The 20,138-nt window shown below is 41.7% G+C and overlaps 1 protein-coding gene across 3 annotated transcripts in view; it reads left to right on the top strand.

Annotated features, from left to right (window-relative positions):
• Positions 1-20,138, top strand: part of RRAGC (Ras related GTP binding C) — a 112,237-nt gene that overhangs the window by 62,453 nt on the left and 29,646 nt on the right. For 2 of the 3 annotated variants that reach the window (XM_078681241.1, XM_078681240.1), the window contains one exon: positions 2,822-2,938. The exons of the other annotated variant lie outside the window; for it this stretch is intronic. In XM_078681241.1, the coding sequence (XP_078537367.1) occupies positions 2,822-2,938 (117 nt within the window). The remainder of the gene's footprint in view (positions 1-2,821; positions 2,939-20,138) is intronic. 3 annotated transcript variants of the gene reach the window in all.

The following is a 20,138-nucleotide window of genomic DNA, read 5'->3' as shown; positions in this document are numbered from 1 at the left end:
TCGGATTGATAGGGAGGGATGGATACTGCCTGCCACCTGTCCGTCAGGTAGGAGCGGAACCAATCGAGCACAACCCTTCTAACTCCGATGTTCCTTAATCTTTCAATCAGGATGCCGTGGTTCACCGTATCGAACGCTGCGGACAGGTCGAGCAGAATCAGAGTAGCTGATTCTCCCCTGTCCGCTCTCATTTGCAGGTCATCCATAACTGTCAGCAGGGCTGACTCTGTTCCATGAACTGGTCTGAAGCCAAACTGCTCCTCTTCCAAGATGTTGTTGGTTTCTAGGAAGAGGTCTTGCATGACTCCGCGCTGCTAGCATGGAAAGTCGTGTACAGAACCGACGTCCACGCTTGTGGGTGGAATGGAAGTAGCTACCGTCTACGTCATTCCGGCGACAATGATGAACGCGGTGCCGACAGACGCCACCTTTCGACGCGCAGATGTACTGCTGCCGAAAAACTTTCCGGATCCAGTCTGATGCCTGGGGGTAATTCTAAGAAAAGGAATCTAGAGCTAACCTATGTTTCTTACAGATATATTGTTACCGAAGGTAAGTAGCTTGTTCTTCAAGGCCACACTCATCCTATTAAATTGTCTTAGAACTAGATAATTTATGGTGTTTCTTCTATTGCAGAAGCACTAATGGGATGAGGGCAGTCATTAATCTACGTGCACTTTTAGGTATGGCTTGACAGTGCCGCTGTATTTGACCTTTTAATCTACACCAATATTATAATACAGTGCTTTGCTTCCTTTCAAATACATAACTATTTCCACGTTATCTACTTGTAATACTCCGCATTACCATACAACATTCTTTTAAAGCTAGACCTATTGGCATTTTCAGTGTTTGTTAGAACACGCCTCCTTGTCTGCTTGCCACTTATGATGGCCAGAGTGAGTATCAAGCAGCTACTTTCCTTGTCAACTTGCGGGATAGCACTTCTGCCTAGTGAACGGTACCGAGAAAAATGTAAAAAATAATAGGGCAAAGATGTGCATTGTACTGTATTGTGATGTCATCCTTTTTCTGACTCCACCCAGTGAATAATTGGTTTACATTTTATTTTTCTTATCCCAAACATTTTTTCTGGACATTGTACTTGGCAAATGTTCCCATGTTTGTTATATTTCTTGATTGTTTCAACCTAAACAATGCAAAACATTTTGATCTTCAATAGCACATAATCGCTCTGGTAAGGAGTATAGTTTAACATCTAGAGATTTTCCACCCCTTTGGCAAGGTCTGCAGTTGTGTCCTCATTTTAGAAGGTACACCGATCCCTTTATGCAAAAAATATCCTTGTTGCCAGAGAGGGCAACAGGTAGCAACACCAGAAATTGACCTCATTTCTCCTGCTCAGTGGTCAGTTTGCTTGTTGGTCAGTGTTTTTTATCCCTTTAAAATGGATTTATTTTTCCAAAAGCAAAATAATATTGTGTCGAAAATCAGTCTAGATTGGACTGTATTGCTACTACTTTGGGTGATATTATCTGAGGCGTTTTAAATTGTTAGTGTTCTCACCGTGTGTCCTTCTATGTTCACAGTTGTCGGAGTTTATTTTCAGAAATACATTGGCTGGAATTATGACTTTCTAGTACCGTTATTGTAGGTCGATCTTAAATAAGTGAATCACATGAAATTATCTGTGTACTTGTAGTTTCATATGGCCCTGTAATAACATTTCGGCACACTCTGTAAATAAACATTCGGAGTGATGGAGGATGCACGGGAATGAAAAGAGAATGAGGTAATGTGGGTAAAAGACATTTTAGGGGCCTGGCTACCTCACACCATTGATATTGCATTCCAAGTGAACTATTTGTGTTCTTGAATTGTAATGATACTGATTTAAAGGGCTACCATCTATGATCTTCACACTACTTTTCTTTTGGGCTTTCTTTCTGTTATGAAGCATTTGTTATCTAGTCGACAAACATCAGTTATACTGGTATTCAAGCTAAAACGTTTTAAAAAGTGGGTGGGTGAAAATGACGAGTTTGGGGATTGGTGGTTGACACCGGCACTTGCTTGAGAAGTGCTTGGCAGAGGTGCTGATATAAAAAGAAGAGAAGGTTCATTTACATCTTAAATTGTGCATTTTGCTGATATGTGCCAGAGCCTTTAACCGGTCAGAAAATAGTGAGCCCTTCACCATCTCAATAGGGTGATAATGAGCCAAACAGCTGCATTATCTCTTTCAGTGATCAGCGTCAACAATCTTTTTTTGGGCCCTTGCTTCCTGGCTCACCAGCCCACATCCACAAGAGCCTGCATGCAGATACTTCCATCTGATCCATTAGGGAGAGCTTGTTGATTTCTTGTTTGTCAGTTTGCAAAGGAAAGTGTTTCTTGCGATTTCTCCACTATTATGAGAGCTGGACATATTTGAGCCTCTTGGCGGTATTCATGCTATCACTTACTTTTGATTGGTATGTTCTCTTTGTGGTGTAGTGAAGAAAAAAAACATCTAAGGCTGTACAGGTTTACATTCCTTTTGTGAAGTCAAAACATTTAATTTGAGGTTTGACGGTGTTATGTTAGTAATATGCACTGAATACTCCCTCATTATGCAGGTCCACCCTCGACTGCTGTTCCTGGATAGGGATTGGAGTCCCTTGGAAATGTGACTTACTGGAGATGGATTCAGCTTATTTTTCAGCGTCTTCAGTAGTCTGCTTTGTGGCTTGCCTTCATCCATTAGATTGAACAGTTTGTTTCATGTCTGGTTCGGACTTTGCCCTCAAGCTCTCGGCTAGAATATGAATATGTTCTGCCTTTTAGAAAGCTAAGCATGCAAGCATCTTGTTTGTTTCAGGAGCAGCTGGGTTTCTGAGAAGTCCGATTTTGGGCGACGCAGAATAACATCTTCACCAAACGCTGATTCTGTAGATGGATGTCTTGACCACATGGGAGCAGAACACCCAGGGATAAGGTCTGTAATGCCTTTCTGGTTAATAGTTGAGGCAGTCCCTTCGTAGTGGGCAAAGATACCATAACCCGCAAAGAGGACACCTGGACCTTTAAATGGGCCTAAGCAACAGCACGTGATTGTAGAAACACGCAATGACTGGTCATTGCTGTAAGTCACTTTTTTAAAGCGTGAAAACTTCACCTGCACTTAAACATCCTGGTAAATTGAAGTTTAATTGATGTAGCAAACATCTTTGCATTGAGGATTGTTTTATTATTTTAATGTGATGTTATTGGGGAAAAAAGATGAACATCAAAATTGATGTCCGAGAATAAGGCGAATAACCTACTATTGGATACTGGTTAGTTGTGGAGTTGCATGGTAGACCAAATAAGGTTGATCTGCAATAAAGGTGGCCTTTCTTACAGCAATTAACCCAGGGTATCCATTATAGTCTAGTTTTCAAAACCTTTCATATATGTTCTATCTTTCTGGGATACTATTTTACTTCAGTAGCGTAGTTGTGCAAGATCTAAAATGAACCCCATGTATTTGATTTATTAATTCGATGCTGAGTATTGCTTTTGCTCTTTTTGGTACATACTTTGGTTTTGATTAAAATACAAGGCTTTATGTTGTGGAAGAAATGTTTGTTGAGTCAGTAAAGGGCTACTTTTCAAGAAAAATACTAAGATTTATTTTTAATATGTATATAAATCTTCTCCTGGTAAAAGCTCATAGCTTACTGATACACAGATGCCTTATGTATAAGTACAGGCGACACAATGTGCACAAAGAGGCACCAAATGCCATGGTCACCCTTCCGACTCATAGCAGTGACCAGCCAATTACCTCATCTCTTATTTGCTTACACAGACTCTGTGCAGTTTTTGTCAACAAGTTCACCAATCAGAATACTTGATGCCTGTGTTCACCAGACCCTCCCACTGTTGATGCCTGTGTTCACCAGACTCCCCCACTGTTTCTCTCCACCCCTCTCTGTGCCCACTCATTCAGGGATCTCTTTTGTTATCATTTTCTCTGGAAGGTGTCTTCCTGGAAAATTGTTTTAGATTATTCAAGGAGTTGCAAATTAAGCTTATCTGGAGTGTCCGGTTCTTATTCAGCTTGGGAGTGGCTGGCCCATCTCCTGTTCTCACTAAGATGGTTTACTAGTGGCTCTGTTTCTTCTGCTCAGCATAATAAGGTTCCCTTTCCTATCTTGTTTTATTTAATTTGTGAGGCCCAAGACAGTTGCATACAAGATGTTACGACCTAATTAATTTAGGCAATTGTGCGCAAGTGTTGTCAAATGCCACCCATCATCAATACCCACATGCTTAAAAAAAAAAATCTACAGAAAGATTGGCCAATTAGCCAGGCGACTAGCTTCTTAAGTGGTTGCTGTCCTCTATGTGCAGTATATGTTTCATATTTTCAGCCTGTGTCTGAATTGTGGATCTCTTTAAGCTTTCCAGTTAAAAGTAGAATAGACTTCGGTAGCTTCACTCAATCTGAATTTTGTTTGTCAGGTGTTTGGAATTCCTATTTCTAGACACCAAAAACGTATTATTTGGGGTCAAGGGCCATTTGTCTACATGGTTATTTTATGAACCGGACAAAGTGGGCTAAGCATCCACAGGTATAAAATGTTCAAAATGGTATAAAAGGATCATTAACCCAAAGCCTTTAGTGTTAAGTTGAGCACTTTACGCAATGCAGGAAGTTGTTGCATTAATGACAGTAAAAAAATTTGCACGTTTCCAGGATTGAACAATTCATGGCTCTTTATGATGTCCTAGGAATGCTCCTTTATTAAATGCGTGCTCATGCAGTAGAATGGTAGGTAAAGGGTTGTTTTTTTAATTTTGTAAGCAGTGAACCAAAAATATGAGTGACTTAAAAAACACGAAGGCTGCTGACATTTTTACTATTTTCTTTCTGTATAAAATGTGCCCACGAATATTTGCAGAAAAAAATATCAAAGGCCTGAAACAGATTTAATAAACCACAGTGCATTTCTTTGGAGAACTTTTAAAGCTTTTTTTTATGCAGAGTCCGATAAAACTAATCTATGATATACGTGGAAGCAACTGCTTTTCTTTCAAACAGCACCATATCAAGGCCAGGTACCAGATGTACGATATCTGTGACTTGATACATTTTACCACCTCTAGGATTCAACTATTGTAAATGTATTGTAAAGCTAGCGAATGTTGACAGTGCACGTGAGAGTAATGATATCTTCTGCTATGTGTTTTTAGAAGGGAGAGTATAATAGACATGTTTTAAATCTGTCAGTCAATATCACCAATTTTACACACACGCACACACACTCGTACACACTCGTACACACTTGTACACACACACACACACACTCGTACACACACACGCACTCGTACACACACACGCACATACACACTCGTACACACTCGTACACACACACACACACTCTAGTACACACACACACACACACACACACACACACACACACACACACACACACACACACACACACACACACACACACACACACACACACACACACACACACACACACACACACACACACACACACACACACACACACACACACACACACACACACACACACACACACACACACACACACACACACACACACACACACACACACACACACACACACACACACACACACACACACACACACACACACACACACACACACACACACACACACACACACACACACACACACACACACACACACACACACACACACACACACACACACACACACACACACACACACACCCCCCCCCCCACCCCCCCCCCCCCCCACCCCCTGCCAAAAAATAATTAATGTGTTATCGACTGTCGAACTTGTAAAAGCATGATGTGGAGGAATATTATAGATCTTGGTTGGTGACCTACAAGTCTTGACCAGATCACTCATGGTCTGGTACTTCCTTTTTGAGCATGGAATGGGCATGATAGGCCCAGCAGTCAAAAGTTAAAAACGGTTAATCTGTATTCCACAGAAAATCTTCATAAGGTTAGTGTGCTTGAGTGGTTCAAAAACCGTTTAGCTATCAATTGATGGAAGCACCTAGTTTTGGATTATTTAATGCTGACAGAAAAGTTCTTGACAGTATCAGCATGTCATATAGCTGGCAATGGATAATCTCATCTCAGTCTGCAGTGATGATGGTGGCTTACCTGGCAGCATTATCCTTACAAATGGACATGGATGCTCGATGTTGTGATTAAATGGAGAGAGTTCCACCACCCCACTGTTCTCTTACTCTGACTGGCCTAGGCAAGTGTCATTGTGGCAAGTTATGACTTGTAATCCTGGAACATAGTTACTATACCTCCCCTGTTCCCACAAAAGCCCAGAGTTGAGGTTTATTGCCAATCTGGTTTTTGGAGCAAAAGCTGCTTAGATTCAACAATTTCATGAAAACTGCTGTCTTGACCATGAACAATGGTCTCTCAATGTAGCACAAGCGTGGATGAAGTTGTAAACCAAGCACAAAACCTTTGCTTGTCGATAGGAAGACTCTATTTGGTTCCTAATGTTTTGAAGCACTAAAAAAGCAGACCGCGCAAATCAGCAGATTAAAAAAGGGTCATTCAACACAAGATCACTTATTTGTTGCAGTAACAAGTCAGTCACTTGATCACAGTGGGCCACAGTTATGGAAGCAGTCACAGTACTTGAAGAGGCCATTTAGTTTTTGTGAAAAGACGCTGACAACCTTCAATATTTTAAAACTACAACAAGTGGATTGCATTATGCTGATTAATTTCTAAATCTCAGAGGATTTGTCCATACCTGACCCTTTCGTGACCTACCAGCTCATACAGTTTACCCTTTGCCCTTATGTGACCTGTCACTGTGGCATAATGATGGCCTAGTACAAAGGAACAATGTACATTTGCTATCTCTCCTGTTGGATGTCAGAGATACAATAGTGTCCACAGCAAAGTATGACCCCTAACATGGGAGCTGAATTTTACATTCCCATTATCTAGAATGGTAACAGCCACATGTATCTTGCAGGTTTCCTGTTAAAAACAATTAACAGTACAATCCGCCATTTTGGGTTTTTCATGAAGATCAACCAGCCTTCTACTCTGTTAACATTAGTATCCTTCCATCCAACTCAATGTATCCAATATGTCATTCACCACCAGTTAACCCCAGTGTGTTGGCTATACTACCCCCTTAAACTGATCGGCATGTGAAAGGGACTACGTTGTCCTGTTGTTTTGTGTCTTCTCATGAAAAACTGGAACCTGTAATAAATGCTGGTGTCTGTCGAAGTGCACTAACAATCAACTCTGTCTCTGAGATTTGATTCATACTTTGCCTAAGTACTAAATTGAAGCCATAGGCACATGTTTTCCTGGTATGCTGGGTGTTGTGCATGGTCACAGATGGTTTGTACCTGTGAACCTTCCTGAAGCTTTCCATCGCAGGGTTTGACAGGATCCCTCTGCTAGACCAGATAGTTGCTAGACACATACTAGTATTGTCCCATAGTTAGAATTCACTTTTTGATGTAGTATTCTTTGTTTTGCCTATACCCATTTCTGTTCTGACCATATGCTTACCCATAATTGCCGTAATCTACATATGCCTGACAGAGCACTGTCTTCTATTGGACAAAAGGTATATGCAGTCACAAAATCATGTGGTGAGGTGCATTTTTTATGTATACCTTGTGTAGATTGATCAACACTTTGTTGGATTTGTGGGTGCAAAGAAAGGAAAGGCAGCCCACAAGAGAACCATCTTCAGATGGACTGCCCTCTGTATAAAAATATGCCGCTCATTGGATAAACAACCCAGAGAGCTTGAGAGCTCATCCCACCAGAACTAAATCTGCGACCACCACTCTAGCTTGAAGAGTCCCATTTCTTGACATTGTCAAGCAGCCACATGGGCATCACCATGCAAGTTTGTCAAACATTTCTGCTTAGACCGTCATCTCTGGCGAGATGGGCATTTTGCCTGTTCAGTCCCCTAGAACATTTTAGTGTAACAGTCCGCAGATCCACCTCTGGGGAGAGACTGCTTTGTTATCTATTCTGAAGTAAGGATTTGCGCGAAGAAGTCTTTATGAACAAATTACATACCTTCGGTAACGCCTTATCTGATATAGAGTATCCAGCCACAGATTCTGTACCAACCCTTTCAAGTTTCAAGTTTATTATTCTAGTGTTCAGTCTTTTTAAAACCATTACACTGTATGTTAAATATAAAAACATGTGAGAAACATTCATAAAACCTTCTGTGCACTTGCATTACAAAATTTGTTTTAAAAAAATATATAAATGTATGACAAAATTCATAGTGTCATCTCAATAAAATCCATTATATGCTTCACATCTCTCTCATGAGACTGAACATTGGCAAGCAAAGTTTCTTACAGTTGGTGCAGATGATACAAAGCAATTCCTTTTTTCTTTCAGAGTTTTTGTTTAAGCTGGGATTATTCTATCCTTTGAAGATCATTGTCCATGGTTAATTTCAATATTGTCCTTGATCCAGAGTTTTTCTTCTTGCTGGGTAACCTCCTGTATCATTTAATTTGGGATTGCTAAATTCTTGGTCGATTTGTAATCCAACTGAACTTTACTTGTATACTTTCTATGTAATTAATCCTTTATTTGGGCTAATTCTTTAAAATTGACTTTTTAAAATTTTTACTGCTCTGCAGACAAGTGTCTCCAGCCAAGTTGGCCCCCAGCCAAGTTGTTACCGCTTGCCTGCAGGTTTGGATTTTTAGTATTGTAAAGATTGTTTTCAACAGTTTTTTCCTTTCTAATCCAAACTTTGGACACCCACACAGAATATGCGCTATAGACTCTTTCTTATATTTACACAGCCGACATTCTTCATTGTGAAAATGAATTGGAGCAAGATCTTTAATTTTCCACATACCGAAGCGGAATTGCACGAACTGTTTTATGTTCTGTGAGAAATTAGCTGAAAGGTATTCCTGCGGCTGCCTCTTTTTGTAAGAAAAAATCACTGTCCAGGCATGGAGTATTCGTATGAGAATGTTCTTGTCAGTTGTATGAGACAAAGTTTTGACTGTTGCTTTAATTGCCTGATAAAAGGCTGCTTTTCCTATACTCTCCATTCAGGCTTTGTGTACGCCTAGTTCCTCTATAGCCTGCATTAAGTAAGTTCCCCAGGATCCTTTTTTATTGGTCGATTTTTATTTTTTGTTCTATTTCCTGCCAGCACAAGTTATCAATAGATTCTTTTTTGGATGCGCGCAGTTTCCAACATAACTTAACAAAGGTTGCTTTGCTTTGAAATATTTGCTTTATCAATCCAAACTCAAGACGGACTTGAGCTGGAGAAGCTGATTTTGATATATTAAAAACTGATTTATTTACTCTTGTTTGAACTCTAATTAAGATGGTTGCTTCACGACCCTTCATCGTTTCTGTGCCGTACGTAACTGTTGCCATAAACTGAGCACGCATTACTGATAGCAGGAGGGCAAAGGATTTAATAGCTCAATTTCCTTTTTAATAGCTTGAAACCATGAATTAGCGATTGGGCTTTTTGCCATCATTGCTGCATAGTGCTGTTGTATTTCATTTGATGTTCAATGTTGAGTTCTAGGTATTTATATGCTTCTGCTACCTCGATTTCTTTTTCCCTTCCAGGAACCAGGAGTATGTCCTATATTTACAGTCTACCAGTCGAACTACTTTAGCTTTTTGCAGATTTAGTTCTAATCTTTGTTTATCCATATATATTTTTAGAGCTTTCATGCTACGTTGTACTCCTATTGGCGTTTGGCTTAATAGGACAATATCATCTGCGTACTGAAGATATCTAATTTCCTTGTTCGCTAGTGAAGGTGGGTGGCGATTATCATTCTGAAGTGCTTCTGCAAGATCGGCAAGATATAAATTAAACAGGCTGGGGGCTAATACACACCCCTGTTTTAGCCCGTTTCTTGTCTCTATTTTAGGAGTCGCTCGTTTGCCATCTCCTATTTTGTCCTGCGCCCAGGTTCCTGCATATAACTCGATGAGATCCCTCAGCAAACAGCTGTTAATGCCCCATTTAGCCAATTTTTGCCATATGAGCTTGCGAGGCACTCGATCGAATGCGGGCTTTAGGTCTACAAAACAGGCAAAGAACCAGGTCTTCTTGCGTTTTTGCTTTTTCAGCTAAGAATGTTAATGCTGTTAAATTTGTTGATGTTCCCCTCCCAGTCCTAAATCCTGTTTGGAACCGGGGTATGAACTTTTTGTCCTCTGTCCATGAATTGAGGTGCTCCTATAGGCAGGAGGCGTAGAGCCTTGCTTCTACGTCAATTAAGGTTATAAGCCTATAATTTTTGTTGGTAATGAACGATATCCACTTTTAAAGATAGTTTGTAAGATGTACCTTTCCATGAGTCCGGGTTTCGATTTGTGCGATGAAACCTGTTGAATAAAGGGAAAAAGTAGTGAGCCCAATATATCACGTCTCCTTTGAATAGCGCGTTGGGGATTCCGTTTGGTCCTGCAGCACCTTCTGGCTTTAATTTTCTTATGATTCTTTTCAGTTGATCTGTGTCGGATATTAATGGTGCTGTTGTGTTGTGGTGTATATTATTCGTGTTTTCCTTCTCGTAAACTGTGTTGTCTGTCTGGGATTCCTTGAATAAACCATTAAGAAATCTACATCTATCCTGCTCTTATTAACCTTGGGCTCAGGATCAGCATACATTTCTTGAACTTGAGCTTCCCATGAGGCAGCGTTTATCTCTGCATTTTGTTGTCTGTTCTTTCCTAGAGCTAATCCATTTATTAACTGCCAAACTTTTTTGCTATTCGCGTGTTTACTTGCCATTAAGAGTTTATTCCACAAGTCAATTTTCGAGCTTGTTTTTACTTTTCAGCAATTTTTCTTGTATTTTGTTCTGAATTTTTGCAATCCTTTTTTTATCCGGTTCGATACCTTGTCTGATCTGCTTCCTGATTTTCCTAATTTCTTTTAATATCCGCTTTTTTGGCTTTGTAATTCTCTGCTATACCAGACAGGGAATCCAGATATATTGTAGTGTGTTGTGCTGAATTTATTCTTACTTGGATAATTTTGTACTTGAAATTGTTCCAGTAATGTATTCTTTAAAATTTCCCATGCCTTTTGCCGTTCACTTTCTTCTAAATGCAAATTTTCTTGTGAATTTAATTTGCTTTTTATTACATCTATGGAACCTGCACAGGAGTTAACCTCCGTCATCAGTGTTTCTGGCCTTGTGCCTCTCCATTTCAGGTTCTTTAGATTATATACTTGAGGACCCAAAGTTATTTCTTTAATCTGACATCAAATCCATTTTTTTTTTTTTGTCCTCATTTGCCACCCAAATTCTAAACAAGCAATCTGTTGAGTTTAAAAAGCTTTGTGCTGCCACAGTTATATCAACTGGAGGGGACAATAGTGGAACCTGAGCCTAGTCCCTCAGCAACTAAGCCTCAACCACAACAATCACCGGGATAAGAGCCATACAGAGGTAACCGTAGTACAACCAGAATGTTAGTGTAAGCATTTATATACAGCTTTGCCATATTTCTGGGCTTAGTGGCTTAATCATTGGACCTGGGGGGAAAAAAAAAAAAACCCAGATACTCAATGATCCCATCTCAACAGACGCCAGAAGGATGTTTTCTCTGGGTTACATGCTCTGGCCAAGTCCAATTTAGAGACCTGCAAGGTGGCATTATACCAGTCAGTGATAATAGGGGGAGAAGGGTCTTTACATTTCTTGCATATCTCCCTCCTAGCAAGCAAAATAGAGTAAAAAATAAACTTCCTCTCAGAAGGGGGAACTCCTTCCACAAGACCAAAAATTACTGATACAAGACTCAGGGCAATATTGGAGCCAACCGATGCAGAAAGACAGCTGCTTATATCATTCCAAAAAAGAGACAGATGAGGGCAGTCGAAAAACATATGAGTGTCCGAAGCGGACAATTGCCCACATCTCGCACAAGCCACTGTACTTCCAGATGAAAATTTTGACAACCTAAGTGGTGAATAGTAAGCTCGATGAATGGTAAATAGATGGTTCCTACGAAGCCATGCAGGTTTCACAATGTCCAACATCATGCTGCATGACGTGCTCCAAAGGTCTTGCAAGTTAATGTTGAGCAGAAACGGGGACCAAAGTGTATCCAGCAGTATGAATTCACCATCTATTTCTTCCAGAATTAAATTATACCAGACTGAGATCTCCTTTTTGATTGGAGGTTTATCAACTAATAGTGTTACAAGAGAACTATATGCTCCCAAAGGGGGTTTATTCCTCCGCTGATTCTGAGCAGAATATGCACGAGACCAGCTGGAAATTTGCAAGTATTTAAGCCTGGAGAAATTCGAGCCAATTCTATTGCTTAAACTGTCCCAGAGGAGCGGATTGCCTTCATGGAATAATTCGCCCCAGACCTCCAAGCCTGCCTCCCTTATTGGTATTGCAAGGGTGTCATCTTGCCAGGAAGGGCCAACTGGGAGGTCCCAAAGAGGTGTTCTACTGCCATAATAGCCTAATTTGATTGCCTTAGCTATCTGGGCCCAAGTTCTAGCCATACCTCGCAAAATTTTTAGTTTTACTTTTTTAAAGAACTTGGGATCCCCAAATTTAAAAAGAAATCCGGACTGAGCCACACCTTCTGCCTTCAGCAACATTAGATAAAGGGACCCTACTCCATAACCTGCTGGGTTTTTTAATAACACCCTGGCGTGAGATAGCTGAAAAGCCCAGGCGTAAGCCTGAAGATCGGGGGCAGCAAGACCTCCTTTTCCCTACGTCTCCTGCGTTTCTTCCAGGAAATTCTTGGGAGACGTTTGTTCCAAATAAAGATACTAATATCAGATTGAAGTTTTTTAATAAGGGAAGTATCAAAATATAGCGGGATAGTATTAAAAAAATGAAATGTTTGGCAAAATGGACATTTTGACAAGGTTAACTCTACCCAATAAAGAAAGTGGCAAATGAGCCCATGATTGAAGCAGCTTACGGCATTCCTTTGCCACTTTTGAGAAGTTTATAGAAGCGATCTGATCTAAATCGGTTACAATATCCAGTCCCAAATACCTCAGTCCTTTACCCGGCCGAATGCTACAGCATAAAGAGCTCTGGTCGATGTTCCAAATCAGCATTTCGGTCTTTAGTGTATTAATTTCATACCCAGAAACCTCCCCGAATTCTGAAGCCAACTTAAATATTTCAGGAAGGGCCGACGATGGGTCAGAGGTGTAAATGAGAATATCATCTGCATAGAGGGCCACCTTTCTCTCCCACCCCCTGTGTGCGAACATCTTGATGTCAAAGTTATCCCTCAAAGTCTGGGCGAAAGGTTCAGCATACAAGTCAAACAGGAGTGGAGAGAGCGGGCAACCCTGCCGCGTTCCCCTGGTGATGGTAAAAGAATCCAATAATGCACCATTGACCAAGACAGAGGCACTAGGATTCTGGTAGAGAAGGCGAATGGCCTGTCGAAACTTCTCGCCCACGCCGAACTTGGCCAAGGCCTCCGACAGGTATAGCCAATTGACCCTGTCGAAGGCCTTAGCGGCATCCAACGTGAGCACCGCCAGCGGGAGAGAATGTAATACTGCAAGATCTATTGCTCCAACTAGATCAAAAGTTAACTCATAGAGCTGCCTTCCCTTGACAAACCCTTTCTGATCACTATGTAAGATGGAAGGAGCGACCAGTGCCAATCTCTTAGCCAAGATTGAAGAGAATATCTTATAATCCCCATTTAAAAAGCGTTATCCCATGAGACTGGAGGTCGCATACCATTCAGTAAGATCTCATTAAAAAAGTTTCTAGAAAGGGGGCAAACTCCTGTTCCAAAACTTTATATAGTTCAGCCGGGAGACCATCCGGCCCTGATGCCTTCCCCTTCCTAGCAGACCGAATGGCTTCCCTCACTTCATCCTCAGTGATTCTACTTTCCAACATAGCACTTTGATCTTCTGAGAGACTCGGGAGGGTTATTTTACTAAGCCAGTTCTTGATGTTACCTAATTCAGGCCTCTTGTCCTCTAAATAAATGGATTGGTAAAAGTCCCTAAAGGCTGACCTAATATCGACGTCTAACGAAAGAGGGAGCCCATTAACCTTGATCAGGTCTATGTTGTTACGGACTTGATCCGTTTTTGTTTTCCACGCCAGTAACTTCCCAGCTCCCTCCCCATATGCAATTTTACTGGCATCCCACCTTTCTTGTACACGTTGATTGAGTATTGAAGCTAGTTGAACCTTTAAAGTAAGTAGCCTGCCCCGCAAGGGAGTTTGATCAACCTCCACAGAGGCAGAGGCAAAGCTGGCATCGATGTCCAACTGAGTCCTAACTATATTTGCTTCTACTGAAGCCACAGCCTCCCTGTACACCGGCCTCCTATAGGACATTTTACCAGTTATAAGGCCTCTCAAAAATGCCTTCAAAGAGTCCCTTACTACTGCCATGCCAGATGAGCCTATGTTTGTTTCTAGAAAAAAGGCCACCTCAGTCTTTATAAAGGTAACATCTTCAGGGTGAGATAGGAGGGTACGGTCAAATGACCAAGACTTAATCGGAGTAAAGGAAGTGATCATGAGATCCAACAAGACTGCAGAATGATCTGATAAATGCTGCGGGAGATATTGGATGTCTTTAACAGCATCTACCAATCTCTGATTAATTAATATAAAATCAATCCTGGACTGGTGATAATATCTATAATTTCTAAAGGAGATACCCTGCTGTTGCCCTGCTCTTAACCTCCAAATGTCCACATAGCATATTGCTTCATAGCATCCAACAGATAAGACCTTGATTTAGATGGTATCCGGGATCTGTTATTATGTGATTTGTCTAGGAGTGGGTCTAAGACAATATTAAAATCACCAGCAAATATCACTGGCTCAGGAAACGACAAGAGATGCGAGAATATACCTTCCAAGGATGATGGGTCATCTTGATTGGGTCCGTAGTACCCTACAATAGTCAGTTGAGCACCCAAAATTAACAAAGAGGCAATAACCCATCTTCCTAATGGATCCACCATCGAATCCAAAACTCTAACCCTAAGTTGCTTCTTAAACAGGAGAGAAACTCCTCTAGCGGTCAGAGACATGTGCATCTGAATCTCGAAGATACTGTAACAGCGTTCTGGCCCTAGACTTAGTACGGAGGCCATTAACATTCCAAGACAGTATCTTTAATCTACTCATAGCCCTTATCCCAAATCCCACACCATCCTAATTTGATATCGGAGGCGACACAATACCGCCCATACGATTAAGAGAGTGACATTTCGATATGCAAGCACCAGAAGCTAACCATAGTTGGTAAAGTACGGCAAATGAGGAATTTTACATATATTTTTCCCCCACCCTAAACCCGTGGAGCGCCCCCCCCCCCCCCCACACCCATGGAGAACCCTCGGTGTATCTAACTGGATCAATTCCAGTTGATGGCACCCCTACCTCAGGCTCCCGCTACCCCACCCTTCCCGTGAACCTTAATAAGTAAGAAGTTTTCCCTATCACTCCCTCCCAAATGTGACTGAACCTAAGAAAGAGGAAGAAAAAAAAATAGATAAATAATGTAAGTAAAAAAAAAAATTGAGCTGTGTATTCTATGGGTAAATTGTATATTTTCTTACCTATATTGGAATTTTTATGTTTTAATGGAAAATTTCTATTTTCCCTTTTTTTTTCTTTTCTTTTTTCTTTTCTCTCTGATCATCAATCCCTTCGTATTACTTATATTCTAAGATTAGGGATAAGAAGTAACTACCTAGGGGAATGATAACAATGTACAATGTATTTAGCCCAGATTTATACAAAAAGCCAAACGCCTATTTGCCCTGAATGCGGTGTTAGGCATGAGGGAGAACATGGCGGCAGACGGCTGAGCTGCCGTGGTGCTCCGTGAGTTAGGCTCCTGTTTACCTCGCCTGAGCCTTTAATAACGCTATGGAGTGGAGTTTCCCTGGTACTATCGTACTGCTAATTGTATGATGAACTGTTAGCTTGAACTGCCCTTGTGTTTTCTCTTTTTGGGCATTTTTGTCGCCGAAAAAAACCCAAAACTCCGACCTACCCAGGCGGGAGTCTGTCTATGACGGGCTTTGTACTCAGAGTTTTCTGCTCCGGTTCTGGGGAAGAGAGGGCTGCTGTAGATCCCTCAGTTACCGCTGCTAAAGCTGCGTGTGCCCCTTCGTGTTCTGAAGTTTTGATTACAGTAGCTGCTGCCCGGTTAATACATTGGCGGTGGTTGACGGCCGCCCTGGAGCTGCGGCGTGGGAGAAAAGCTCGCAGCTTGCTGCTTAAAACTTCAATTGCTGCCACGAAGGCTCGGTCTTGCGAGTCTAATCTTCCAGGCATTGTGGAGGGGGTGAAGACTCTAACGTGGACGTGGTGGCGCTCTGTAGCACTGGAGAAGAGAAAAAGGAGAAAGAAGGAAATGTGTCCTGCTTAAACTCTGAGGATTCAGCAGCCTCGGAAGGGGAAGGTTTGTATGCCCAGCAGTTCCAGCATCCCAAAGGTAAGGGGAGAGGCAGTCGTAAAAGGGGCAAGGGCAAAGTGCTGGCTAAAGCACGGCTGATAGACCCTTGCCCGACTGCAAAATCAGCAAGTGCCTCCCATTTATCACCACTCTCAGGTGAGAGAGTTTCTTCTTACCTATCGACTGAGGTGAAATCTAAAAGTGCTAGAGGGAAACCTAACACTAAACGCAATCCTACCGCTGCGGCTGATGTAGGGTCAAAAGTTCACCATCCCTACGAGCTTATTTTAAAGTGGTACCACAGGTGCTTCACCTAGCTGAGAGTCAGACTACATTTATAGGGGGGCCCACAACTATATCTTTGGAGATGGAGCTAGAACAGGAACCATTAGTCCCCCCAAATGCTAATTCCCATATACAGACCCAAAGCACTTTAACGCACCAGGCTTCCGCCCCGGCAGCTACATCAGTTCCTCCAGTCTTAGAAGTTGGTACCCTTGAGGGCGTGCTGTCTTTATCAGCTACTGGCTTAACTTCATTAGACACTGGTTTACCTTTACCATCTACAGACTTTGAGAACTATGAGGAAGGCGTCGATGGGCTCTTAGATGGTGCTTTGACAGTCGGGCAGGCGGCTGATGCCTCTATTTCGAAGAACTTAATTGCATCTAATTTAGCTACTAATCCTGTAGCTACAGGTATTGTTGACCTTTCTACTTCTAAACAGGCCATTAGCAGTGTTAGGCTGCAAGAGGGTGACGGTAATGCTTGTACCACTCATGACTTAGCACAGGATTCAGCGCGGGATGGCAGGAGTCTCCCCAAGGCTTCTGACACTGTGGGATCCAGTTATCCAGGGCAGGGGGGGTCGGAAGTTGAAAAATTAGATCAAGTACCCCACTCACTGCAGCAGATCATCGTGCCTGCTTTACCCTTTGCCTTGGCCCCAGCCGCAGTGTCAGCAACATCCGTGGATGTATCTTCAAATTTGTTGAGTGAGCCAAGGGCTAGCATCTCAGCAGCCTCCCTACTGGCAATGTTTACAACCTTATCTCAAGATATCAAGAGGGGTTTTGAGGAATCCACTGCTATCCAGTTGGAAATTAGGAGTTACTGCGAATCCCTTGATAGTAAGATCGATGGGTTGTCATCTAGGACGGGGGTTCTGGAAGAATCATTGGCTGCTATGTCCCTTCACTTAGATAAAGCAGAGGAGGACTTTAATAGCCTTAAGAAGGAGGACTCGGCCCAGTTAGTAAGAATGGAAGTGTTGGAAAACAACGCCAGAAGGGGGAACATCCGCATCCTTAATATTCCGGAAGGATCGGAAGGTGCTGATATCAAGAAATATGTCGTGAATCTGTTGAAGGAAACATTATGTTTGGATAAGTCTTTGGACGAGCTGGCAACCGATATCCAGAGAGTCCATAGGGACCCATTTAGACATAACCCACAGAGGACCAAACCACGCAAGATCCTTGTTAATTTTCACACATATGCCCTTAAAGAACAGATCTTAAACCTAGCTCTGAAGCAAAAGTCTCTACCTGGCAAGGGTTTCACTTTTCTTATTAGGTCGGACTTATCCAGAGTTACATTAGAGAAGCAGTGGGAGTTCGGGAGACGATTGGAAGCATTCAGGAAGCTGGGGGCAACTGCTCAATTGATGTTTCCAGCTTCTCTAAAAGTCATGTATAACAATAAGATGATGAATATTAGATCAGTCCAAGCGGCAGATGAGCTCCTTTTGGATCTGGGTAGTAGATCTAAGGGCAAATAGGCTTTGGCTTTTTGGACATCAAATCCATTTTATGATTTGCCGATAATGGTCGCTCTCTGTTCGAGGAGTTTTTTTAAATTGGCACACCTGCGGCTTTCAAAAATCACTTACCAATGTATGGTCAATAGTTGAGGTTTTACTCCCACTTATAAAAGTAATTGACGCATGTGAGTCATCTTTTGTGTTTCGTTCAGGTGACAGCCCTAATTTTTCTAGTTGCATTCTATATGAGTTCTTACTTTGACAAGTATTACTAGATTTATTGCACAGATTTGTATTAAAATCTCCGGTGTGGGTAAACTGGGCTAAAATATAGTGTTTCTGTATTGTTTTTATTATTTTGAGCAAAAGTTTCATGTGTTCCCCTTTTGTTTATTTTCTTGGATGAATGGGAACATTTATTAAAATGATTGCTCTTGTCGGGACGCTTGCCATCTGGTTATCTACTTTGATTACTAAAATCCACTTTAGACCGGTTTACAATTTTTCTGTTTGCCAAATGTGTCTTGTCGAACAAAATATGGAGAGACCCCTTTTGGGTGACCACACTTAGCAGATCCATTAGCTGCCTCATGATGAGCTATAGAGCCCTAAAGGTGTATTGGAGATGGGTTCCATGTTTCCTGCATCAAGATTGTCATGATGTCATGAGCTTGAAGGGATGACATAACGTCGTTCTTTAGTAGTACGTTTTCTAGCCCATGAGTATTCCAGGAGCAAATTTTGATGTTATTGCTTTGCACCATGTTGAGGTTTTCTATTGATTTGTCAGGGCTGCATTATAATTAGAATATTGTTTGGCCGTGAACTGTCCTGATTGTTTGTGGGAGTGCCATTGATGTGTTCTAGAGCATCCACACCCTGGACGGAGCTACTTGATAATTTGCCAATTGTTAGATTCTCGCAGGTTCTCTGATTAAAGCCTGTTCCCGCTGCTCCTCCTAAAACTGATCTCCCGTTTTCTATTGAAGGGAGCAGTGGTCACGGATATTGCGGGGCTCCATCTTTTGTAACTCAATTCCCCGTGCTTTAAAGATATGCTGCGTTGTCAATATTTGCCCTACTATCTCCTTTGAGGCCCAATTTGTCATTGTTGCCTCTCTCTTGTTACTTAGTGGGTGAGGTTTAAATTCAACTGATCTTGGGTCAGAGGAATCTATGTGAGCTAGATCCCTTATTTCCTTAGTTAGTTTTAGAATTGTACCTCTATTTAAAATATGAAACGTCCCTCTTGATGTATAATTTCGGATTAACAGGAGCTGGTTTGCTTGGCCTCCCCCTTTTATATTTTGCTTCTCTGTTATTCCCTCGCGTGTTAAGATCATGTTGTTGTACGCGCTCCTGTGGGCTGTGTTTACACTTTCTGACAGTAAGATTAGTCTCAGAGTCAAGTCCGACCATTCAATTTCTTTGTATTCTGGGCTCTTTTGTTTAGGCATGTGTTCAATTGTTTTCTACAAACTATATTCATCCGTACTTTGCTGTGATATATTTGGTTGCTTTATCTCATTTTATTGCTGTGTTTATATTGTCTTCTTGAGGAACTGCTATGTTCGAGGCATATGAGCTGCAGATTCTACACTTTGCATTAGATCGCCACCTGGTGTTGGGCTCGGATGATTGCATGTTGTTGGCGTCTTGGAAGTCTTTGTAGTCACGAGATAGGTGACTTCTCCCTTGGACGATAGAGCGCATGGGCATCGGCTCCAGAGTTAGATTGTTTTTTACGCCACTGGGTTCGGACGAAACTTTCCACTCCGGTTCGAAATCAACTTTTCAAGTACTTCGACTCGTAAAACTTTCTTCAAGCTCCACCAAACAACTTACGATACCAATAAACATCGACTAGACTTCGACGGATCCAACAAGCAGTGAGCGGGGGGAACCAGGGAGGAAGGGGAGAAGCACAGAGGAAATCCCGGTGCGGAGCGTAGA

The sequence above is a fragment of the Lissotriton helveticus genome, chromosome 3_1 (genome assembly GCF_964261635.1).
Source record: "Lissotriton helveticus chromosome 3_1, aLisHel1.1, whole genome shotgun sequence".
Lineage (NCBI taxonomy): Eukaryota > Metazoa > Chordata > Amphibia > Caudata > Salamandridae > Lissotriton > Lissotriton helveticus.
Note: the sequence above shows the minus strand (reverse complement) of the source record. Positions and strands in the feature narration are given on the sequence as shown.